We start from the raw sequence: 25,727 nt of genomic DNA, 5'->3' as shown, positions 1-25,727 counted from the left end.
ATCAGACACAGAAATCATGCCAGACTGCACCAACTTTAAAGCCTTCTGAGGGGCAAAATGGAGGGTTGTGTCATTAAAAAGCAAGCCTAAATTGACCACATTTTTACAGAGAGACACTTGAACAGATGACAATAATTAGGCAAAAGCATTTACAGGTGTTGATCTAATGCCATGAGGACAACATTAACTGCCCAATACACATACACAGCTCACACACATGCTGCCACACACACAGCTCTCTTTAAAGGAAAGCGAATCCCTAATAAATGTGATTTTATATACTTGATGGCAACTCCTTTTGGATCATGGATTTTTAATTGTTGGGTTCTTTTTTAGAGTACTCTGTATCTTGCAAACTTACTATAAATAGAGCTGTTCTCTTTCTTTACCAGGTTACAGACATATTTTTCCATCCTTGAGTAGGCTTCATGCAGGCAAATCTACCTGGACAGATGACTCATTAGGACAAGGAGATGAGTTACAACACTTTCTGCTATGAGTCAGGAAGAAGAAAATGCTTTACCGTATGGTCTGTCAGAGGAGGCAGCACAATCAGCTTCTCCATGGTATTCATTACTACCCTCCAGAGCTCTTTCAGCACCCGCTTCAACACTGTCTTTTCACACACGGTTGCGAACAGCGTCAGGCTGCAGGGAGAGAGAAAGAATCTAATAAGTTCAAGGAATGCGATTTACAGGGAACAGGAGATGTGTATGGGAGAATCAGTGCCCCATCCAAAGCAGATTGTCATAATGACTGCTTTAAGGGTAAAAATCTTCCCTTTTCATAAAGTACAGCCTGTCTTCACCCTTGGAGTTCTAGCACTGAAGATGTCTGGCCAAAATGGATTAATGGTATTTCTTGTGCCAATCATTTCTATTTATTCCTGGGATTACAGAAGGTATTGCAAAGTTATGATGGTTGGGAATATGTCACATACGACCTTTGAACTAGTTCCCTTGAAGAAGGTATTTCGTGATGTGTTCAGTTTACAGAGTATATAGGAAAAAATTACTAGCAAATATAGAAGAATAGGGTTTAAATTCAAGGGCTTATTATGATTTTTGTTAAATACCTAAACTAATACTTCCCAGACTCTTAGGCCGGAGTTCTTGCACAGCTTTTGACAGCTGCTGAAATCTCTAAATCTTCCACATCTATAACCACCCTGAAGCATTTCTTGGAATTCTCTGTATTTTGTGGCAATTGTATCCACCACCAATCATCTGCCATACATTTGTCCAGAGTTTTTTACATGCTTTAGTTATTCCTCCTTTGTTATTGTACAGACTACTAAAAAGGCCAAGAAATGTTAGATTCTTCTTTGAAATGATTGTTGGACTTTGGCATTTACTGATCACACTGGGCAAGCTACAAAACAGGAACTCTGCAGCCACTAGCAGTGCACAGGTGATAGCAGACTCTTCTGCATTGTGTTAACATCTTTTCCCAGGTTTCCCTTCTTCCCATAGCTGGTTAGACAGCAAATTAACAAAACAGGGACAAGACTGATGTGGATAGGATGCAGGAAACATCAAAAAACACTCTCCTTCTGGTAAGGATGAAAGAAAAAAACCCAGGCTCAGATTATTGTAACCAAAATGACTCCTCCACAGCTGCATGAAAGGTCTGTAGCATATCAAATTCCCAGTGATACAAAAGAAGGTGGTTTCTCAGGATTTGTGAAGGCATGCATGGAAAATGCTCAAATGTAAAACTCCTAGATCTAAAAATTGCTGCAGATAGTCACTTACTACATAGTGACCCAAAAGAAAGACAGGACAATCAATACAAAGAGCAACAAAAGAAACTGTATTTTAAACTCATAAAGCTTCACATTTCTCACACCATTTCTGATGAAAATTGCTGGCCACTTCTTTCAAAATAAAGAATTGCTGTGCATCAGCAAGATGTTTAACTTCTACAATGATTAAAAACTATTTTTCTTTGTAGTTCAAGGCTTAGCTGATGAGAATTATGTGCAGTTAGCCAAAAAAAGCCCCTGTACAGCTGAATCATACTGCATGGTGTTAATAGCAACAGTTAATTAAAGCAATGGATCAAGCTTATGAACATCACATAGTTCAGAAGCTCATTTTCTAGTCAGAATAGCACCATGTATGACTAGAACAAACACAGTTACATGACTGGGATACTGAGTAGTGTAACTACATGAGTAGTGTAACTATCAAGTGTATAACTATGGTTTGCAATAAGTTTGCTAATAGGATACAGTGCAATTTGTATAGGAGAAAAATATATTGCTAGTAAACTTAGAATTTCAGTCTTTCCCACTACCTGACCAGCAGCATGTTTTGCTGATTGCTATAATTGCCAGAGGGAGAAAGGAGAACAGAGTGTGCTCTGACACTGAATGAAGGCTGAAGAGGTGACCTATGGCTTGAGAGAGAGGCAGACACAGGAAGAAAAGCCATTAATTATTCCTGAAAATTCTGAGGCTGTACATCTCAAGAATATGAAGCTATTTTTCCTTGCCCCTTCCTGTTCCCAAGCTGATGCACTGTATGTGCAATATATATTTGAATACTCCCTTACTTTCCATCCAGGAAATCCATCAATGGCCTCAGGACATTATCTGCATCTTGTGCAACTGTGTTTCTGGCATTAGCAGCAACATTTCCTGTCCCTTTCACTTGACAGAGGATATCAGACATTTGCTTGACACACTCATCAATACGAGTCTGAAAGCTGAACAGATAGAAGAGACACAAAACCAAGATTATCAGTGGCACAGATCTCATCTCTAGAATATAAGGTAAAATATTGCAAATCCATAAACCATGCACTCACTTATACACTCTTCCTTCATGAGATTTGCTGCTCATTTCCTTACTGTATTTGTTACCAAGGAGCATGCTGTCCAGTTACTATGCCCATCATTCTCAGGCCGCCTACCACATCTGAACATGAGACACAATCACATTTGAGAGGAGTTTGTTCATTCACCTTGCAAAAAGAAATGTTCCTTTCCTGTTTTCAAGGAACAATGTTATTCTTTGCTCACAGCACTCTGTTGTATCTTTGCTTTCTACACAAGGTGTTACCACAGAGACTGGGGTGTCATATGGAACAAGGGCACAAGACACACATTCAGCAGTAATCTGGTAAGACCCATCATAAGATAAGTCTTTAAAACAACAGAGACAGCCTGAAGACAGGCACCAACTGAAACCAGTCCACTGCCATGCAATCTACGCTGTATCAAAGTGTCAAAATGGATGTGGAACTCAGCTGTGCAACGAGCAGTGACACTGTAATGAAGTGACATGCAAGGCATCAAAGCACAGTTATTTTTCCATCTTGTACTGCTAAAAGGATATTCAAAATGAAATAATATATGGTTAATAATGATGACTAGATCAGCACAGCTGTCAACATATCAACTCAGTGAATAAAGGAAAATACTTTGACATTTAAAAGAACAGTTACTAACAACAGGGATTATAAGTGACATTTAGCTATCCACTAACAGCACAGGGGTTTGAAATCAGGAAGAGAAGTCAGTGCTAGGAGCTAGGGTAAAGATTTACGAGCAGATACGCAGGTTTGGAAGTCACCTCTAGATCGGAATAAGTGGCATGAACTTCTGCTGTGTGAGTCACCTTGGACATCCTTGCGCTGGGTGCTAGCATAAACCCCTCTGCCCTGCAGATCTCACCTCCCTTCTCCACCCCATCAGTCACCTCTTTCCTCTCCTGCACTGCCACCTCCAGCCTCATGGTCCCTCTTGCTCACTTCTAGCCTGCCTCTCACCAGAGCAATTCCAGAGCTGTCTCCCAGCTTCCACTTTCTGCACTTCTAGAGGAGAGTGGCTTGCAGCAGTCAGTTGTAGCTACCATGACAGCATAACCAGAGGTGTAAGTCACATAAAATAGTACCAAGAATTTCCTGTACTGCTGACAGTGCCTGTTCTGTTACAGGTTAATCTCACCCCACAGTTCTCCCACATACTACATCAGTTGTAGGGCTCTTCTTTAAGATGCTGTAAACCCCAGCCAGGGGACGAAAAATAATAGAATCCCTTAAAACACAACAAATGAGACAAAATAGTGAAAAATGATAAATCCATTACTGTGGCAACAGGTTTGCTTGAAAGTGAAACTCTTACAGATGTAGAGTTCAACTGGAGCCCTTGGCAGCAGCATGTTAAAAGACAACCTTGCCTGTGCTGCCAGACAGAGCCTTCTGCTACCTAACCCACAGGAATTCCCTCCTTCACTCCTACAGCCACCAAGAACAAAACAGCAGCTACTGCATGTAGTATAAACCATCTTGAGGCTCCTTTTCTCTATGATATTCTTTAAAGCAGGAAAAGCTCCTGTGTCCAGACATAACCCTCTCTCAGCATAAGGGTGGTGAGGCTTTCCAGGTATGTGCTGCTTTCCCAGCAGGTGCAATGATCTCACATAGATGAAGAAACATTAAGATCTGCAGCTTCAGGTGCACACAGTGAGGCAGAACAACTGCTTACAGACTTTGCACAGAATATTGTGGATATCTGTCTTACCCCCCACATTTACCCCCCTTTAGAATATCTCAGTTATACAGTAAACCACAGCCCTGCTTTTCATTCCTTATTACTATAAAGGAATGACTGAAGCATCTGAGCCATCTGACTGGCTAAACCTCTTGCCAGCACATCTCTCTCAAACACTCCCTGCTATGTATGCTGATACTGGATAATCTCTTTAAATCATATTTGCAAACGTCAAGATTGTACCCTAATTGTCTTTAACAGTGCACCATGAAGACAGGTTTCAGATAACAAAAATCACCCCCTAATTACAATTTCTCTCTCATCCCCCATCTAATTATGAACCTTATCGATTCAATTCAGCTACAGTTTGAATTTCTCAATTTCTTGCTATAGCATCCATGGTAATGGGAACTTCTCTCTTATCTCCCTACTTAGCTCTGTGCGCTGAAACACAAATAGACGCTGACAAATCCCACAGTGATTTTTTTGGTCATAAGTACTGCAAATCTGTAGACTGTAGGAGGCCAAGTTGGTACAATTTGCTTTATTCCTCTTGCCCACGTTTCAGCTATACTACGGTTCATGCTTGCATTAATCTTGTTATAAAGCACAACTTAAAATGAATGGGGTTTATCTTGAAAAGTGGTTGGTTTTGAAGATCAGTTGGGAGCCCTGTATTTCTAGATTTTGCTTAACTGTTATCTTTCATGGTTCACTACAAAATTATTATGAAGTCAAGTACATTTTTACCCCCAGGTAAATGGTAACATGATTTGCAATAAAACTTAATTGCCATCAATTACTCTGGCAATACTTTAAAAAGCTCCTCCCTTTGAAACATCACAAAACACCATTCACTGCAACACAGGTCAATTTCAAATTCTAAACCTGTTTCATTCCTATTCTAATATTCATTTAACAATCAGAAATCAGTCAACTGTTTCATACACTTAGAGCACAATGTTTAAACGAGAACATTGCTCCATAAACGCTAAGCTGGAAACTGCTTTCTGAGCAATAAAGAAGCAGGCACTTCTGTTACTGACAAGCACTACTTACAGAAAAAAATCACTCTATGTAATTCAAATACATTTCACAGTTGAGAGATCTCCATGTCACATTTCTGGGGAAAGCAATACAGAAAGGAGAGACTTTATAAAACATTTCTCACTTCTTTAGATGGTCTTAGTATTTGAAAGACCGTGAATTTATGAGAAAAAGAAAAATATAATGCAGTTGACAGGAGTTCCTTTTCTCTTCGTAACCAGACAGAATGAGATTAGACAAAAGAAAGGAATGCTTCAAGGACAGGGACCTCGTTATACTCACCTGTTACCAAACACAGCACTCAGCTCATCCAAAACATTGTTCAGCTTCACCTGGAGTTCTTTGAGATGGTCACTTGCTTCTGCATCCAACTGTGGATGAAAGAAGAGCACTTAGCTTGAACTCAGAGGGCAGTCTGCTGTCCTTCACAGTGTTCTTCACTGTTGAGGCTACTCTGAATATGCAGGTGAACTAACACGACTGGACTCTGCTACCTAGGATGCTCTCCTCCACTGCCTGCTGCTGTTAGAGAAGCTGTGTAATCAGCAACAGGTATTTGCCAGTCTCCGATACCCTTTGACACCTTTACTGATATTTGTGAAGTTGAGAAAGAAAATGAACATGAACTCCCTGTGGCCAACAGAGAAAGCAGGCTGAGAAACCAAGCACTGTGCACTACCTTGGGCTCATGGGTCATTTCACTCCTCTAAGCACAGGAGGCAGGGCTTTTCAGACTGTATGTTACTTACTTGTGCATTTCTCCATTCACCATCTTGAAAGGTGCTACTCCACCTTCCACCTTGCTGTCAAGTGTTCAAACTGAAGACTGACTCAGAAGACCGGAGCCCAGCTATTTTGAAAACCTGGCCACAGCATCACAGCAGGAACTGTTGTGCACCGATCACTTTTGGAAAGCATAATCTTGGCTATGGGTATTGAGCACAAGTAACTCTACTCTCACATGGAGCAAGACAGCTTTTTGTATACAACTGTTCAGAGAAGACTTCACAAAACAATTGAAAAAGAGTGCTCCAAGTACTACATGGGTGTTGCTTGCCCAAAGCCACCTGGTTTTACATCCAGCAGTGCCCTGTATTCCACCTGTAGTCATCCCTCCAGCCTTGGAAGAGGCACTTTTGGGCAACTTACCTGTACATTTACATAAACCACATGTTTAATGCTTTGGGAATATTTGCTCTGAAAACGTAACTTGTAAAACAGATTTGCCTTTGTATGCAGGCAAGCAAGCTGCTTGTAAAACAAAACCCTTTCAGAAATGTTTGCATTTGGCATTCAGAGCTTCAGCCGTTACCTCTAAGGCAGAGCATCTATTTACAAGTGTAATGAGCCAGATGCCAGTACAGTGGTTAAAAATCAGTTTAGATTTTTACGGTATATCCACACATATAGGGTTTGACATGACAGGAGTTCCCAATTCTATATTCAGTACTGAAGCCCTCTTCATATTTGTCAGCATCTGTCAGAGAAAGCCAAGCCTTTAGGGATTTGGAATCTGATGTGTTCATTTTCCTGTTGTAAGCTGGCATGGAAAACTGACTTCATTAGGCATTTGAACTTGTGCTAACGAAACTCCTGGATCAGAATTTAAAAAATAATTAAAAAAACTCCAAGCAAATAATGATTTCTTTAAGCCTTATAACTTTCGGCATTGCTAGCTCTGATTATTTTTCCTTTATTAAAGTGAATCTGTATTCCTATTACTTTTGTAACTCCCTTGCTGTAAGAAGGCAGAAGGAGGCTAATGTGCCAATCACCAGTAATTCTAGCCAAGCTTTTAGGTAACAAAACAAAACCACCATCTGTTGGTGGTGGTTTGTCTTGCCCCTACATTAATCCTTCCCTTCTACCATGTAAAGGGACAACAAATCACAAGCCGTCTGGCTTGCTATCTAAAATTAATGGCACTGAACAGTCCTCTGATTTTGGCCCTTTTTGGATGGTTTGACGCAGGACCCACTCATGATTCATCAAAACATTTCAAGTAACTTCTTTTCCAGTTGGGAAAAAAAAAAGCCAGAAGAATTTGTCATATGACACCTATTCCTCACTATTTACTTCTACATCTTTATAAGCTATCATCAGATGCATAGTCTAGAGGATATCTGAGGTCAGGATCAACAACTTCTTGACGTTGTTCACAAACCATGCAATTAATGACTGACTTTACTGTGAGATGACATGGAGAGCTCACCAACTACCTCTAAGCTTCTCCTTCCTATTGTACTTGTTGACTGCAAACTGACTGCCCTGGGAGCAGGAGGGCTAATTGCTAGCCCTGAAAGAAGATAGGAAGAAGCTGGAACAATGCTTTTCTAAGGGGATGAGCTCCATTATCTGTGCAACTGGCAAGACAGCAACCCAGATTTAACTTTGAAGTGCCCAGCTTTCACCCTCAGGAAGCCAAACATGGGTGGTAACCATTCTGATTATGTATCGACCAAGTCCTCTGCCATCCTAGAAAGGCTGTTGTCTTCTGAGCAACTGCTACTATGGAAGGAGGAGTCCACATAATACATTACTGATCATTAAAGTTTTGGTATTAGCATGCTTTGAAAGTAAATTTCAGGGAACTACCTGAGTGTGATTTAAGTCCATTAGGAAGGTGCTGGTAAGCATGTACTAGTGTTTCACATGTATCAATTACATACCAGTTAGAGAGTCCCTGCAGAATGTGACAGAACTGCAAACAATTCTTTGGCAATAGAGTAAAGCACTGATAACAGTGCTCAAATGAAACAGTGTGTGTATGGCTGTTGCTGCTTAGCCAATGGATTCTATGCATATCAGCTACTGCTGATAGCAGGACATGCTACTTGGACTGCACAATAAATATGGCTGGAAAAGCAGGAAGCAGTGTTAGGCAATTGGGTCACTGCCATATGTCACGTCCAAACCATTTCTGTTGGAAGCTGGAGCTCAGCAGGCTTATGATCTCCATTTTGTGGGTGTATCAGTGATGATTCAGAGGAAGAAAGCTGATGAAAAGTTCTCTGTGCAAAACATGGGACAGTACCCACAGCGAGGTGGCTTCTGATCTCTGAGCCAGTGCATCAAATCCAGTGGAAATAATGGCTGGTGCAGGCACAGCTCTGTGGTTGAGACTAAACGTGTGATACAGAAAACTGGGGTGCATGCAAAGATGGAAAAGGTAACCCTGTGTTTACATTTCAGAGAAGAAAGCAAGGCCCTGTTAATTTCCTGAAAAGATTTGGGACTTGGCACTTCAGAGAATCTGAGCCTTGAAGACTCATACAAGCACATTCAAGGCTGGAACCTCAAGTTCTCTGCTAATCTGAATGGTGGCATTTACAGGATAGCATTATAAACTTCAATTTAGGTTGATCTTCTGCTTCAGTCATAGATGAAATGGAACCCTTGGGTCTTAGAATTTGCTGTGATGGGCTTCCAAGCTTTCCAAGAGACATCATGAGTCCTTCTTTGGTTTCTACATACATTGGTGTGTAACCAGAACTGGAGGGCTCACCTGTAGCTGGAGAAATACAGCTTTTAGCTTCTAGAAAGTTGAAGATATTAGTAAGTTCACATCTTAAAGCCAGAGAACCTGTGAAATCATCAGGTCTGATCTGACACGTCAGCAGTTAGAGATTTTTGCCCCACTTTCCTATTTTAGCTTTATGCAAGTTATAGAGTTCATGTGCCTGAGGCTTGAAGTTGCTGATTTTTGTTCTGTCCCCTTCCACTAGCCCCTGGGAGCTTCTCTCTGCAGAGGCAACTGTGAGGCAGGAGCCCAACAGATCCAGCCTCCCTTTAGGGACTCGTACTGAATTTTCATCCCCATTTTCCTGTAGGATTCAAGAGTAATCTGAAACACTGAATCATAGAATCATAGAACGGTTTGGGTTGGAAAGGATCTTAAGATAATCTAGTTCCAACTCCCTGCCATGGGCAGGGACACCACACACTAGACCATGTCACCCTGTCCAGCCTGGCTGAAAATCCAAACAACAGCTGACAGCTTCTCAAATACTAGGGTGGCTTTAGCTATGGCATGTGAGATGCTAAAGAGGAACCATCAATAGATACGGCAAATCCTTTGAGAACATTCCTGTCAAGCCTTGGCAGTTTCAAAGCAGTCCTGAAATTTGTTATTCGGGTGGCTAACTTAGGATTTAGAACATGGGCTAACCCTGGCTGAACATTAAGAGGACAGTTTTCTGAAGCATTAATTGTACAGATTAGCTTGGAACCGAAGGCATGAAAATTGTATGATGACAATCTGCTGCTACTCAGAAGCTAATTCTTTGGGTTCCTTAGGCAGTGCTTGTTTCTGATACTCACCTCACATGCCTGACATTGAGAAAAAAAAAGAAGTGCAGAAATGTATTAAACTAGGCTTCCATAACACATCCAGAGTCCAGCAGTGGGCAATGCAGTACAGCACCTTTTAACTTCAGTGCCATGAGTTCATAACTTATGAAAAGCAAAGCAAAATAATGGGTTGCAGAAAGCCATCTCTCTCAAGCAAAATGAGAAACGCTTGTTTTGCTGTCGGGGACAGTGTGCAGAGCACATTGAAGTCTGCAGGAGAACTGCAGAGGTGGGTAGAAAATGCAGGTCACATTAGGTTTTATTAGATAATGTATGAATAATTAAATGGGACCAAGTTCAGGCAAACACTAGCACTGAAATCTATATATCCCACTTCAGCACAGAGCTAAATTACAGTTTCCATTCCGTGGGTGTATTGGAGATTATTCAGAAGAAGAAAAGATTTCAAAAGGTATCAAGGACTCACACTGCAATTCCACTGTTCATTATGCTTTTAATGCTACCTGCCACTCCATAACCACTGGCTTTTCAAAACATGCTTTAGGAATGTCTGAGAATGCTACCGAAGCACAGTGAAGCTGTTTTGATCCCGTGAGATCAACACAGCTCAGAAGCGAAACAAAAGTATTAATTATAAATCCTAAAAAACATTTAAGATACCTTTTTCTGTATGTGCATGTGATACATATATGCTTTAAGATCTCAAGCACAGACCCAAGAGAATCCCACCACAGAGCTCTCTAAAGCTCTGCTGCTGTCATCTGACTAGTAATGTTCACAGGCACATGATGACAACACATTAAAACCAGACATGCTGGGTAACTTTTGCACTGTCTGTGCCTTCTAAGTACTACAGTTGGAAAAATCAGGGAGGGCAAAAGTACCGTTCCTCATCTGAGGAGGAAAAAAAAGGTAAAGGAATGCACCATAGCCAGGAGCCCAATCTCAAGAACCAGAACTTGTCAAGCACTTCTGTTCCACGCTATGCCATTACACTGCAGGATGACTACGGGCAAGCCCTGTCTCTTCATTTTCCTTGCTGCAAAAGGGAGTAAGTGATAATGGATTTCTGCGGGAGTGTGTTTTGGACCCACTGGCCATGAGCACTGGGTAGCAGAAGTATTTCAAAGCTTTCCAGAGCTGTGCAGTGCTACAGCTGCAGCTTTATATGGAGATGGATCTGTGAACCAGAAGCAGATGAAGCCACAAGCACACATTAACTCAAACCAATCCCCAGGGTCTGGCTTCACACATGGTACATCTAACTTACTGCCACAGGAACAACGGAATATTTGGTACCTAGTTCCCAACAAAACCTTTGAGAACAGAAAAAGGTGAACAGCTCCAGACAAGCAGGACATACTACTGTGCTATTTTCTTACTTCCCCAAGGAAGTAGTTCCTTTTTAAGCAGAGCAGTCAGGATAACACTTTTGTGCAAGCTACTGTGTGGTAAAACCCACAGATATATTTGCAGCACCATGTTTGCCTACATGTTCTATTTTCAAAGTTGTTGTTTCACCAATTGTTACTCAGTTTGAATCTGCATCATAAAAAGGGCTACTCAAACTAGGACAAGACCTCATTTACTCTAGCAAAACAGAGAACCTGGCAGGTTTCAAGTCAAGAAGCAAAGTACTACATAGTCACCAAGAGGGAAACCCCTGGGGATAGCAAATAACACAGGCACCTAACACAGCACAATTTATTTCTGGTGATCAGCAACAGCCTAATGAAGTGGACAATCAGCATTTGGAAAGAGAAGAAAAAAATCACTTCCAAAAAATAGCTTCCTACCATGTTTGTCAGATTTGTTCCTGCGAATTTTACTGCTCGCAGTTTGGGTTTCTCTCTCCTTTTCTTTTGACAGGAGAATTAGTGGATTCATTACATCTGTTCTACCTTACCTACACCTCCTGAGGAAGGTTTTGAAGGGCAGAATGCAGACAAGAGGTCTAGACTAGGAAAAGCAGTCATCAGCCTTGATAAATACTTTTTTTTCATCCTATATAACACTGTACCAGGTGGTATTTTCAATTTGAAATATAGGAAAACCCTACTTAATGGCCACCAGTAGGGAAAATAGTAGCAAATTGATTCCTCAGGGGAAAGTAAGTACATATGGATTATAACTTTATAAACCACTTCAAAAAAACATTTCATCACAAGCTTCTTTTTCCCTGAGAAAAATGAGCATTTATCTACCACTGCTATTACAGCTGGGTGCATATAATGCTAGTTCTTGATGCAGGGCTCAGAAATTGGGATTGTTCAGAAATTAGGATGCAATTTCATTCAGAAAATGAATCACATGTGAAAGAATGACAACAGTTTTTCCTTGCCTCATGGGGTAAATCTATTTGTTGAGATTTTTGCCACTTCATAGAATTCTGCCACTGAGCACAAGAAAGATGTAAGACAGCAATACAGGCAAAAACTGTGCTGCTCATCAGCAAAGCTGACTTTCCTCTTGGCATACAGGTCATAGCACAGGCTCTACCACAACACAAATAAAGAAAATGCACTTAGGCTTTGAAAATAATTTTTTCCTAACATCAGCATCAGCAGCTTTTTCTTCATCTTCCTGAATCTTGAAAAGCAAAGGAAAAAGAAGAGAAAAAAAAGGAAAAAAAAAGATACACAGATTATATCATAACGGAAACAGTGACCTGGGGGAAGAAAACCATATTTCTGTAAAAATGGCCACCTCAGGATAAATAGATACATGAGTACAGAACTCTTATTTGCATGTCTGCAATATATTAGATATTGGACATTTAATGCCAAAGGTTTCACATTTATATGCCATGTAAAATGATTCAATGTCAATGGTTCTCTGACCTGTCTTCAGAGTTGTGAAACCATCATACCCACATCCAGCCCATGTAATCACAGTATGTAGCCTTCTCTTTCCTACTCCCTGCTATTCTGTTCTTCAAAACATTTGCTCCTGTGTCTTATGACAAATTTAGCTGAGAAGTCTTCAGGCATGGCTGTCCCCTCACACTTATTATAGTGCCAGGTGTGACGGGGCTCTCCTTATGAGTGCAATCTTCAAAAACCAGTATGATGCAAGTAACCTAGTAACAGCACAGTGGAAATGAGTAATTCTCAGTCTCTTAGCGCTCTTACCTCTTTACCACCCATGGCTTCAAACATCTTCTCTAGCTGCACCCTCAGCTGTTGGACGTTATTCATAAGAATGCAGGGCTGAAGGGACAAAAGCAAGTGCCTGTTACTGCTCAGGATGAGGACATATTTTTACCAGTGGTATAGTTTGTGCCTCAACACCCTTCCCCAAGTACCACCAGACCTTAGAGTCAAACAGGAGACAGTATATGCAGAGATTTCAGCACAAGTCATTTTTTAATCCAGCTTGAAATGGGATAGCCAGTTCCAGAAACCCTAGATCAGGAGATCTCTGCTGTTGCTTCTTCCTCCTCAGCTTTATCAAAACCGAAGAATGAGCTGACATGAAATCGGTCTCAGGACAAGGTTTAACTCTCTGCAGCTCCAGTCGTGCTTTGCCAGAGACCAAGGTCTGTCACCTTCAGCCTCTTAATGCTGCAGTATGCTGTTGTGAGTGGTTTACACCCCAGATCAGAAGGGGAACTGCCAGCCAAAGCTGCTTCAAAGACATATCTGCATCCTGTCAGGCCAAGCCTGAGAGCAACAGTCAAGAGCAGCCTCAGCAACAGACTTCTCTCTGCAGTTACATCCCCAGTACAGGTGGGGGAGATAGCAAAACCAGCACGGGACAGACCCAAGGTTCAGAAATATCAGGCTCTGTTTTATTTAATACACAGATTTTTACTGAATTCAGGACTAAAGAGCAATTAGATGGACACAACAGTAAAGCAAGAGTGCTGCTGAGTACCAGATCAACAGAGCAAACTGTGGGGTTTTTTTTTTTATAATCACCTCTCTGTCACACAACCCAGAATGGCATAGTGGAAGTTAATTTTCAGGGAACCTGACAACTTCCAAGCTCTGAAGATCATCTTCCAGACCTAGTATTATTTTATGGCCAAGCCACAATTCAATATGCAAAAGGATATGAATGATGATAAAAACAATACTGAAAATATTCACACTATCAACACAGTCAGGTGCAATGTGAGAAACTTGGTTTTATCAGGACAATTACGTGATTCCTCAGGGCAGAAGGTCAGCACAACTCACCAGTTTCTCCTTGGAACAGTAAGACTGGAAGGTCTTGGAGAGGATGTCAGCATACTGCATCAGCACTTTCCCAATAGTCTGTGAAGATAAGATGTTATCACTATTACTTTTTCTCTATTACTGCAGGAGAACTCCAGGAAATAAAATGAAAAAAAAGAAAAACAACCATACTGTTTTGTATCCCACGGAGGGAAAATAAACAGATGGATGTTGAGGGTATTACCTTAGCAAACCTCCTATTATAATGAGCAACAATGACAGGGTCTGGGCACTCCAGCTTCTTAATGATCTCAAAGCTCTGATTGAGCTGGGTGAAGACATCCACCACTGAGCAAGAGAACAGAGCATGCTCGGATGTTTGCTGAAACTGAAACAGAAGTAGAAGGAGTCATTCTCAAAAGGAAAGCTCTGAAATACATCCATTTCATGGGTGTCCCCATCACCTGCTGTGTTCGAGGCAGGGCAACTTCACCAAAACCTACATTTTCCTCAGAATTAGTCCAAAACTCTCCAAAAGGCCCAGAGGAGCTAAATAGCCAGTTCTATCTGATTACAAGTTCACTGTCCTTCACCAACTATGACATGACAAGTATCAAGGAAATGTAGCATGACACTGAGACCTTTAATGTGCACAGCTTGCCTGTCAGTTAATGAGGAAAGATGGACAGAGTGAAGAGCTTTTTTTTAGATTTTCTTTAAATTTAAAAAGAATGCTTACATTAGCTGCACAGACTGCAGTGCCAACAGTCACCGAACAAATGGGAAAGCTCTTGCTCTCCATTGGGAATACTCAGCTAATTAAGAGTAAGATCAGTCTGTCAGTGGATTAAGGTCACTTTCTCACTGTGTGACTAAGTATGTGCAAAGTGCCTTACATTTCAATTACCTCTCATAAACAGAGGGAGATAAGAGAACACCTCCCTGTTAATCTGTCTGACAGATTAACATCAGTAGAACAGAACAGACATAAAGGAATTATATGCACCTTGCCATTAAATAGCTCTTTGTGACCTGTAGAGAAAAGTCCTAAAACAAACGAATTTCGCAGTTGTTCAGTAAGCAGAAAAAACTGCACCCTCCATTTCTGTGACAGCTGCATTTGCACTGCTGGTGTTTGGTCCTGGCCACTGAAAGATGTAGTGCCAAGTCCTCCACTCAGAATGACTTACGTACCCCATCTTTTTTGTCTCTCTCCAGAGCACCATGCAGGAATTCTAAGGAAACATCTTCATTTTCATCCAGCCACTGCATCACAAACTGTTCAAACCACCTGCAGGAGGGGAAGGAAAGACACTATGTTACAGCAAGTAACAGAGCAATCCAACCAGACTCAGACAGTGTTGCTGTTTCAGACAGCCTTGTGAAAGCTTGCCACTGTTAGATGTCTGAATGCTGTGGTCTGTGTCTGCAGCCAAAGTTCCCAAAAATACTCCTATTTGTATACAAGCTACCAATAAGCAGAGCCTGTACCATCATTGGACTGGACCAGCAGAACACAGCTTAGCCCAGTTTATGCAGACTGTTGGTCCTGAGCTGGTTTTGTCCTTTTGTCCAGACAGGACAAGGGAGACTTCCAAACCCACTGTCTGCACGCCAAGAGAGAGCGAGCTGTCCCACTGCCCATTTGGTGTACCATCTTTCATGTGAGAGCTGCAAATGAGTATAAAGGGAGGAAAAGAAGTGCCTGTTTTCCAGGGCCCTTCAGCCACTCTATCTGCAGATACAGACATATTTCTGGAGTGCCAGCGGGGAGAATCAAGGATAGAAGATTTCTCCACTTCAATCCTGCTCTTCTTTTCCCCAAGCCTTCTCTAGAACATCCTCTTTTCTCCATGGGCCACTGTTCTGACTGTGACGATGCTTGATTGAGATTGTCGATAGCACAGCACATCTGCTATGACTTTCAGTAGGCTGGCCAGCCCTCTAAGCATCTCTTAATTGTTTTCTTCTGAAGTGGCACAGAATTAGTTCATATTAAGTGCTGAACCAACAGCCTTGAAGCATGGTCAAGTGCCCAAAACAGGCAGCTCCTACAAAGTTTGTTTCTATTCTTCTCACTTAGAAGCATAGCTAAATTGTAGAGCAGAATCCAAGAAACTGTTGAAACAGACACTGCTGCACCTCAGGAAGATACCTTACATGAAGTAGTCAGGAAGACACCTTACATGAAGTAGTGTCTGAAGATGCCTCCTGCAGTGAACAAAAGGCTTCTATACAACTCCACTTTGGCCAAACAGGCAAGGTGAAAAGTGGCTTTAGCAATCTTCAGGGATCTTCCAGCCAGTCATCCCCCCTTGGGATATATTCCCATCGCACAAAAGAAGCAGGGAGCTGTCTGTGTTTAAGCAACAACATAGCACCTACGGCTTTATTTAAATGTCTTGTCCAGCATTTTTTGTGTGCAAGTCCCAACATAACCACAGCTGAAACAAATCTTAATTTCAAATATTACTAAACAGCATTCAGAAATAAGGGGGAGATGTGCCCATGTGTAATTTCAGTCCATACAAAAGATTATAATAGGAGATTCAGAGTACAGCCTCCTCTAAACAGGCAGCTGCGTTCATAGAGATTGTGCTAATTATGGGCTGAGTTTGCAAAGAACACGAAAGCCAGACATGAGAGAAAGAGCAAATTCACAGAGAATACTAGGTAGCCTTAAATACTCTCTACACTTCAAAATATAAAGAACATCAATGCTAATACTGGAAATAGTAAACTGACACAGTGTTAAATGCCAACAGCAACCTATCTGTGTAGCTCTATTTAATACAGACAGCAACAGTGGAACATTGTCACACATGGACTTCCTATATTATGGAAAAATTTCTTCTAAATGGCACTTTAGGCTCCTGAAAGTCAGCATAGTTTGAATTCTGCTGCAAGTTTCTTGAGCTTACAACATTTTGCTTTGAACTACAGTAGCGTATTTTAAAACAACAGCTTAATCCTTAGAGAACTCAAGCAGTACACAAGGAAGTAGCTACACATTATCTACCTGTTTCACAATTCCCAGGTTGGAAGTTGCTGACTGCTTCAGTGTCATAGGTCTACATACAGAGGAGATTACTTGTTTGTGCCAGACAGCCCAGTTTTCATTCTGAGAAGTAGAGCAACTTCCTGATTATCATTCATAAGAAAGGGCCATTTACTGCTGAGAATGGTCACTGCCCATTTGTATGGCTACCATATGCTGATACACAAAATCAAATGTGTAGGTATTTCACTATCTTACCAGATTGTCTAAACAAAGGTGACAAGGAAAAAGGCACTGCTGAGTGGCTGTTGGTGGTGGTGTGTTTGGTCTCCTTCCCATTGAAAAAAGCATTACCTCCGGAAAGAGGTTTAATATGAATGTTTAAGTGCAGAGTGAATAACTTATGTCAGGTCAGGAAATCCTGTAACTGATTTGCAAAGACAGCCTCAACTTTGTCTGGTTTTGGCTGGCAGGAAAACAGAAGAGATACAAGTAATGTATAAATATTTCTATCCCTGGGCACATTCAAGACCAAAATGTGTTTTAAGCTGTAACACAAACCCGAAGTTATCTTCAGCCAAATACTCCCCACAGTGTTTTACTATCAGGTCTTGGGCTGCTGAGCAAATGAGGGGGAATCTCTGAGGACTGTGAAGGTAACATATCCAAAATGATATTAAAAATTATCTAGCACAGAAACTAATAAAAACAATCTGATTTCATGCAGAAATAGCTTCAAAATGTTGTTATCTAGCAAATACCTTCTTCCTCATCTGCTTCAATTATTGATCTAGAAGCATACACCATAATGACTCATGCATCAGCACACAAAGCAGAGGCTCACGGTGCTGCTTCAGAGACACTCTGTGCTTGCAGGGGTCAGCACAGCCAACCTCTGTAAACGAGGTTTGCACAGAATACGCCTCAGTTCTGCCTGCTGGGAAAGGGAGCAGTGCTTTGTGACTAAATGGAAGTTTATCTCTGTTGGTTGCACAACAGTAATGTAATACAAAAGGCTTCAGTTTCAGCTTCGCCATGATCCTGGCTCCTGTGGTGTCAGTCTACAGGTGAATTAATCTTGTTCATTTGCTGTGTGGATGCATGTGGGTACCCAATGAACATCCTGTGGGCCTTGGCAAATGCAGAAGCAAGAAGGCAGGTAGGGGTTCAAAGAGTAAAAGAACAAATACTATGTTTGATGAAGTGAGCCAGAAAAGCAAGACAGGATTTCAAAGGAGGGTCTTCCCCCATCAGAGAGGAGGTAGCCTTCAGTACAGCTACAATACTAGCTGCATGCTAACATCCATATTAAAACAAAACACAAAACATTTACACATCTAAAAAGCTACAGTACTTTGGAAACTGACACTTCACATCTTTTAGCTGGCAGCTAAAAATGGAGTGAGGAAGTTTTTAAGATCCACTCCCAGCTACACTGCTACTTTAGTTTCACAAACTGCTGCTGAATTTCACAAGATAAGGGGAGTATAAAGCCTTCAGCTTCAACACTTTGGAGCCTTCACTTTACTCAATCATACCTCAAAGTTATCAGAAACATGGGTTCTCAAAGTTCCAACACAACAAGCAAGGCTGTGGATAGCCTCTTGTCTGCGGAGTAGATGAACAACTCAGTTTTTCACTGGACAGCAACAATTTAGTTTCATCTAAAGAGTTTACTGATGTGCAAACATGATGCATGGGCTCACTTGGTTTAAGGAAGCTTCAAGACTAAAAGTGCTTGTGATGAAGCAAATCAAAGGACAAGAGTGCATTGCTGTAATTGATACCTAGAGGCTATTTCTTGACAGGTGAAGGTTATGGTTGAAATAAACATCACCCATGTCTGCAATGTGGCTATTGTACTAAAACACAGAAGTGAAGTAACAAAGCCAGCAGCTGCACATGTACATGAGCACTGAAGCTCTACCAAAAAGGCCAGCAGAGCAGAACAGTCTGCAAAAGACTGCAGAACGAAACCAAGCATTATTATCCTGATTACACAAGAGAAAAAGAGAGATTAAGACTATCTGATGGCTTGCCTGAGACTACAGTGACTCAGAGGCGCAGCAAAGAGAACCGGGCTTCTGAGACTGTCACTCCAGCACCCTATTCACTGAGTTAATGCCTCTTGCTGACCTGATTTGTTAGGCAAGACCCATAGCCCAATTGCACCAACTGCCTGAAGTCTTAGTATGCAGCTAGCGCCAGACTTGAGGGACTGCATGCACCATAGGATGGAGAGAGAATTCAAAATGGCAATCTAGAAACACAGTCCAAGCAAGATGTTTTTTTTTCAAGAGGGGCATGTGCAAAATGCTGCATTTAGACCTCAGTGAACAGCCATATATCAGATGGGAAGAACAGCTAAGCAGGACACTGTTGAGGGTGCCTGGGGGATTGCCTGTGGCCCATTGGAAGCACCACTAGCCAACAATACCACTGAAGTAAAATAAAAAAGGCTGCTATCTATCCAGCGTGTGAGAGCGGCAGCACCGCCTGCAAGGCAAGGTCTAGATGAAACATCATTATTTAAGTCTGGGTGGTTTAAATCCAGACACAGACTGGATGCAAAGAGGCAAGAAAACTTCACTTACAAGGAAAGCTGGGAACAAATGGGAACCAGCAGAAGACTGGGAAGGGGACATGAGAAGAGCATTTTACTCTTGTAAAAGAGGAACAAGTTGTTCTTCATGCCCACACTGGTAGAACAGGATAACAAGCTCAAATGAAAGCATGGAAGATTTGGAGGGGGAAAAAAGGGATTGTGTTAAACCTCCAAAACCCAGTGGAAGGTTAACAGTGAAGCACAGGGAAAAAACTGCTTCAAGGAAATGTGGAGCAACCATCACTGAAAGCCTCTGAAAACCAATTAAACACTGGTCAGAAACAACACACCAGCTCTTGCCTTAAGCCAAGCGTGGGATTCTAGCTACAGTATTCTCTCCAGGCTGCTCAGAAAACATTGGGCTCATAAACCTTTTTCAGGTCTGAAATCTACTGCTGCTCTCTTAAAGTTAAGTAAAAGTTGCAAACAGTTGCTTAGAGCTTAAGAACAACAGCTTATCTGATTTTTACAACTAACCCTCCTGGTCTTAATTAAAAAAAAACCCAAAAACAAAAAACCCCAACCAAACAACAAAACCAGAAAAAAAAACCCCCAACATTATCTTTACTTACAAATCCTGTTGTGTGTGTATACATATGACATTCATACACAGAGACATACATACAGTACATACAGATAAAGCTGTGTCTATGAACAGAAGAATGTAAGCTTACATCCAGAAGTCTGCTGTTCAAGAATTGACCAAAGCCCACAGTGTAGGCATGAAGTAGTTTAAAGACTGTCCTTGACATTGCTAAAGCTTTTGATATCTTGGGAGATACTGTACAATAAGGGATTGAATTATGACAGTGACAGTGGTACAGAACACCAGAGGGGACAAACATGCACACAAACACAGAAAATCAGGAGTGAAGAAATGGTGTATCATGAAGGCAGCCACAGGAGAAAACCAAATTACTATCCTCAAGGTAAAGGAGACAGATTGTGGGGATTTACTACTTAAATCTTAGTAACACACTCACGCTGGATATTCAGGCACTTTTCCCTTGAAGGCAGGCAGATCACGAACATATTCATTGTACAGCCACTTCACTTTGAAGTGTAGATTCATATAGTCTGCACTTTTACACAGTCTGTGTTTCTCATGTTCTGTAAGGAAAACAAAAGGAATTAGGTCTGAATTTACCATTATCACTGCATCATGCACAAGAGTGTCTTATAAAGCATGTCCACAGAATGCAACGGTTTTGAGGGTGAAGCACCTACAGAGCCACAAAATCTTCACAACACAAGATTCTGGCAGCAGGCAGGGGTTCTTGGTGGTTGACTGTTCAGGCTCTGGAGTCTATTTCTGTAGCTCCAATTAATACTTCCATTTGTTGAAGACTTTTTGGCTTTCAAAGCAATAAAAATAGAACATTCTTAAGCATTTAACACATGACATTCCAGATTTCACCTTTGCAGGGAACAAATCAAGGAGAGCAAATCTGTTCATTCTCGGATATAAAGTAAGGCAGTATCAACATGTTACACTTCATCCCCCAAGAGACAAGAGTAGAGAGCATCAAGTTCTTTAGAGTTTGACAGTGTGAGTCACAAGCAAGTACAAATGAGCTACACAGGAGCTGGAGCCTTCCCTGATCCCCAGTTTGGAGAAATTCATGGCACTTCTCTTCCAGAAGACAAAAGTTTTCTTATTTGTATTGCCTTCCTGAGCACAGTCCACTGAAGTGACCCGTGGATATCTACCTGCTGTTAAGCCTCCTCTCCTGCCAGGTTTCATTATGGTTTTGTACCCAGGCGATGCTGGGACAATGTTGTTCCTCCCTGTGTAACAAACATGACCTTTCCCACACACCTCTGCTGCTGAAGCGCTTGCCATACTCAGACCCATGTTTCTGCAGAGATCATGCTCCTAGGCCACTGCTCACCTTCCCCTCTCACAAGAAATGTATGCTCCATGTCTTTGCCCTCAAGACCTTTCACAGCCTACGCCCATACTACCATCATTCAGCAGCTGACTGCCACCTCAGAGTAGCCCACAATCCCTGACGGTGAGCTACTTAAGTTCTCCCAAACAATCTCAATGCTTTCTCCCAAGCCACCCCTCATTTGCTTATATAGGCAGCTCCTACTGCACTGCTTTTCTTCAAAATCCTCTTTGAAAAGAAAAAAAGAATTCCTTTTTCATGATGCTAAGGGGACTCAGCAGCTTGCTTTTGCCTGCACTGTGATCCTGAATTATCAGGTGTCCAATTCTACCACCCCCTACTGCCGCCTGTCCATATCCATCTCTTTCTTCTGCCAAGTTTCAACAACATGAATACACTTTGTGCCAGGCTTCTTTGTTCACTCTAGCACCGCAGCAAGCTCCTAGTCCACAGCTACAGTGTGAGATACGAGACTAAAATACACATTATTTTGATTTAGACATATTTTTTTCCCCAAAATAATTTGACATTAGACTAATCCTTCTACCTTTTATAGGGTTACCTCATTATTGATGGAGCTTTCCAGCAGCATCACTACTGATGTGTAGACAGGATCCAACTATGTTAAAAGGTGGAAATCTTTGAATGACTTTTATCTAGGGCTTCAATACAAGTATCCGGTAACTGGGTAGATATATGCACATGCAAGCAATACATGCTGCAGATATTCACCAGCAGAAGATACATCCTAATGATGCAAAATGGCTCCAGCTTTCTACCTGACAGACAAGCTTATCTTACAATATCATCATCTATTTTCATGTAAATATGAATTCTCATAACAATTTCAAACCATTAAAAAACTTCCACATCTCTCTCAGCTCCAAAAACATGCGCAAGAAGAAAGGCCAAATAAATTAGGAATTATCCAACCGAAAACACAAGAAACAAAGAACTTTACATGCATACTTATTCCGCAAGCCTTGTCAATATTCAAACAGTGGAACGCTTCAGTGAGCTGTTTGCAAACCTCTAACAGTGTAATACAGATTTCCTTCTTCACCATGTAGCAGATACAATATCAAAAAAAACCCAAACACACCCAACCTCTGCTTTAAAGAAATTAAAACACCCATTATCCAAGACACACAGTCTCCAGAGGTGATGGTTTGATGGACAAATTACATGTGCTACTGTTTCACAGGTACTGTGATCCATTGCTCTTCACAGCAAATTTGCTTGTACTGGAGAATGTATAACATTCTTGCTATACATTAATAAATCTAGTATCTTTCTGGAGCACTAAGGAAGTATATGGGAATACCCAGTGTCTGAACTGCTGATCTTCCTCCAGAATAACTGCAGAAGAAAATGCAGAGCTCTCTGCACATCTCAGACTGGAAACAAACACAGCAATAATCATGCCTGCTTAGCTCCCTGTGACAGCAAGGAAATCAATGGACAATTACAACTTCATTAACTTTGACATGTGCTGACACCCAGGTGCTGTTCCCACATGAGGAAAGCGCTATCCCTGCAGAAGGAAGGTCTGGCTTGGAGGTAAAAAGAACTCAGATTTATTTCCTCAGAAGTAAGCAGTGCACTAAGAGCAACTAATTCAAGCCTTTCCTGGGGTTTACAACATTCAAAAGGCTATTAAGTTGCAGAAGAGGAAGATACAAAGCAGCCACAGAAGTGTAAGCCCACAGACTGCTACTGGGACTACCTAGCCATCTAAACAGTAAAGGAGAGGCTTGACACCAAGGGAATAAAACTACAGGAACGTAGAAGAAAGAAGGAGAAGTCTTACCACCATAAAAGAGAACTTTACGTATGCGGAAGAAAGGTGGGGCTTGTGACAGAAAAAAGACAAAAGTGAACTATAACAGCTCAAACATGCTGGAGGACAAAGAAAGCAAACAAAGCCACAAAGCCCCTTCATCCCAAACATCTCGTTCCATCTGCCTTCCCCCTTCGATAGACCCTGCACAGTCTGATCAGCTGCATTCTTTGTAAAGGGAAATCTTAAAGAGCACTTGAAGGCGAGATGGAAACACAGCAGCCAGAGGTATACTTTGAAAACCCATTTTGGATAAAAGTAAAATGAAGAGCACAGGAGCCATCAGTCTTAGCACATTTCTGTTCTGCTTTATAACCTGCTGGCTTTTGAAGAGCTTAGTGGCAGCAACAGTGAAAGAGTGCACAGGTATTTTGCAGCAGCTGCTGTGTTTTACCCTGAAAAGACCACAAGAGTTCTGCAAGTCCCTCACACTTCCTCAGCAGATTTCATCTGCAAACAGCCTCCTCCAGAGAAGAGCTTCTAGGGTCACTGAGGCCATATTATTAACACATTGATAGGGAACTGCTTCCTAGCAGCACACTTTCTAATGTCATGTCCAGTTTTAATTTTCAGGCAGAGAACAGGACTTCCTTAATCTACCACATCCTTAATCCATGGTTGGTTTTTTTTTCTTGATTGTTAGCCTACTTTCCATGGGTTAATTTCTAGCTAATAGTACCAAATTTCTGCAAATAAAATCTATAGGTACTGAGGCTGCCAAAGCATTAACACTTTAGACAGCTGGCATCTGTCCATGCATCTGATTCCCCTCCACTTACTAGAAGTGAGAATGTGGCAGAAAGATTTATTACAATCCAGCTCACCAGCTCTACTCAGTCTCTCTTCCTACCAGAGATGCTTCCAGTTTGCAACTCTCCTAATGGTGATATGTCCAAACTAAGACTAAACGTTGCTGTCAAGGATGACCTTGATTTTCTATTACTGTCTTCTACTAAAGAAAGGGCAGAAGCCCTCTTTGCTCAGGGTATTTGTGTTTTCTGGGTTGCAGAAGTTTCACAGATGACAATAAAGAACTAGTAACCCCCATTACCAGTGGACTCACAAGAAGACTATCAAGCACCAGTCAGCATCCCAGAGGTGGAGCTAACTGTATGACTTGTAAAAAACATCCTCTACACTATTGTGACTCCAGGGTAGAATGATCTTCCCAGCCAAGTCTGGGCCATACAACATGTGTATCCCATCTGTTTTAATCTCAGGTTGATAGGGAAAAAGGGACACTTCTCGATGCCTCATTGTATACTGCCTTGCCAGTAAGAAGGGAAGGGCCAGTCTGCTGTTCACGGTACCCTGAGCTGTCACTGCTTTGGGGGAAAAAGTAAAAACCAAGTAGGGTAGATCTTGGGAGTTTCTGCTGTGTCTCAGAAGCTGAGTCTCCTTAGAGGAGATGAAGGCATAACATAGGTCTGCCATGCACTTGCCTTCCAGCAGACAAACACACTGCTGCTGTGACTACTGCTAACAGCTGCTGAAATAGAAAATAGGTGTTTTGCTCTCCATTTCTGCAGCAGCAGTGTGGTCGTCCAAGTCATCTTTGCAGATCTGCTCATCAGTGTCATAAAACTACAGGACTAACACTAATATTAGCAACTACATACAAAGTACTAAAACTATGGGTAACAGATGAAGGTCTTTGCCTACTCGCAACTATAAACTCTACCAAGATGCACAAACTTACCACTTGGTGAGATGAATGAGCTCATGTTATCTAGAACTTAGGAACAGAACATCAGGGAAAACACCATGAAGAAAGTTAGACGCAAGAGTTATACTCTGAGTTCATATGCACATATATCCACAAAGCAATTAGCTTTTGTTGCAGAGAGCTCCTGATGCATACAGATTTTTGAGCACACCAGAAACATACCCACAGATTACTCCACGAACTGAGAAATGACAGAGGCAAGAGCTGAGGACAGCGAATCTAATCATCATCCTTCACATGGGTTAATCTGTCTCCTTTAATCCCTCTTATCCCCTCATTAAAAATAAATAAATAAATGCAGCGAGCTAATCTAATCATCTGTATTTAAAACACTTGTAGTAAGGCCTGTAATTGAATTATTGTATAGCTTGTTCTAAAGATTCTATTCCTAAGTTTATGAGAGCAAAGCAGTGAGGAATCATGTTCACATCAAACAGAATTCTGCACTCTGAGGATTTCTTTAAAATATATTTGGAAGAGATACACACCAACACAGACTCTACCATTGTTCAATCCTCCTGCAGGACTTGCACAGCTGGAGCACAGATACATATACCACACAGTTTTTCAGCTTTCATTCAAAAGGCAAACCCTTCCCTGCCCATCAGCTGCCTCTGTCTCAACTTTTCTCACCACAAAATACTTTGAAT

General features: G+C 41.5%; 1 protein-coding gene across 1 annotated transcript in view; it reads right to left on the bottom strand.

Moving 5' to 3' along the window:
- UNC13B (unc-13 homolog B (C. elegans)) overlaps nucleotides 1-25,727 on the bottom strand; it is a gene marked incomplete at its 5' end in the record, with an annotated part of 146,943 nt that overhangs the window by 20,371 nt on the left and 100,845 nt on the right. Inside the window, 8 exons of the mRNA XM_010019365.1 lie at nucleotides 524-647; nucleotides 2,557-2,709; nucleotides 5,828-5,916; nucleotides 12,988-13,065; nucleotides 14,038-14,115; nucleotides 14,261-14,404; nucleotides 15,211-15,307; nucleotides 20,603-20,729. Of these exons, the coding sequence (XP_010017667.1) occupies nucleotides 524-647; nucleotides 2,557-2,709; nucleotides 5,828-5,916; nucleotides 12,988-13,065; nucleotides 14,038-14,115; nucleotides 14,261-14,404; nucleotides 15,211-15,307; nucleotides 20,603-20,729 (890 nt within the window). The remainder of the gene's footprint in view (nucleotides 1-523; nucleotides 648-2,556; nucleotides 2,710-5,827; nucleotides 5,917-12,987; nucleotides 13,066-14,037; nucleotides 14,116-14,260; nucleotides 14,405-15,210; nucleotides 15,308-20,602; nucleotides 20,730-25,727) is intronic.

The sequence above is a fragment of the Nestor notabilis genome, unplaced genomic scaffold (genome assembly GCF_000696875.1).
Source record: "Nestor notabilis isolate BGI_N333 unplaced genomic scaffold, ASM69687v1 scaffold2218, whole genome shotgun sequence".
Taxonomy (NCBI): domain Eukaryota; kingdom Metazoa; phylum Chordata; class Aves; order Psittaciformes; family Psittacidae; genus Nestor; species Nestor notabilis.
Note: the sequence above shows the minus strand (reverse complement) of the source record. Positions and strands in the feature narration are given on the sequence as shown.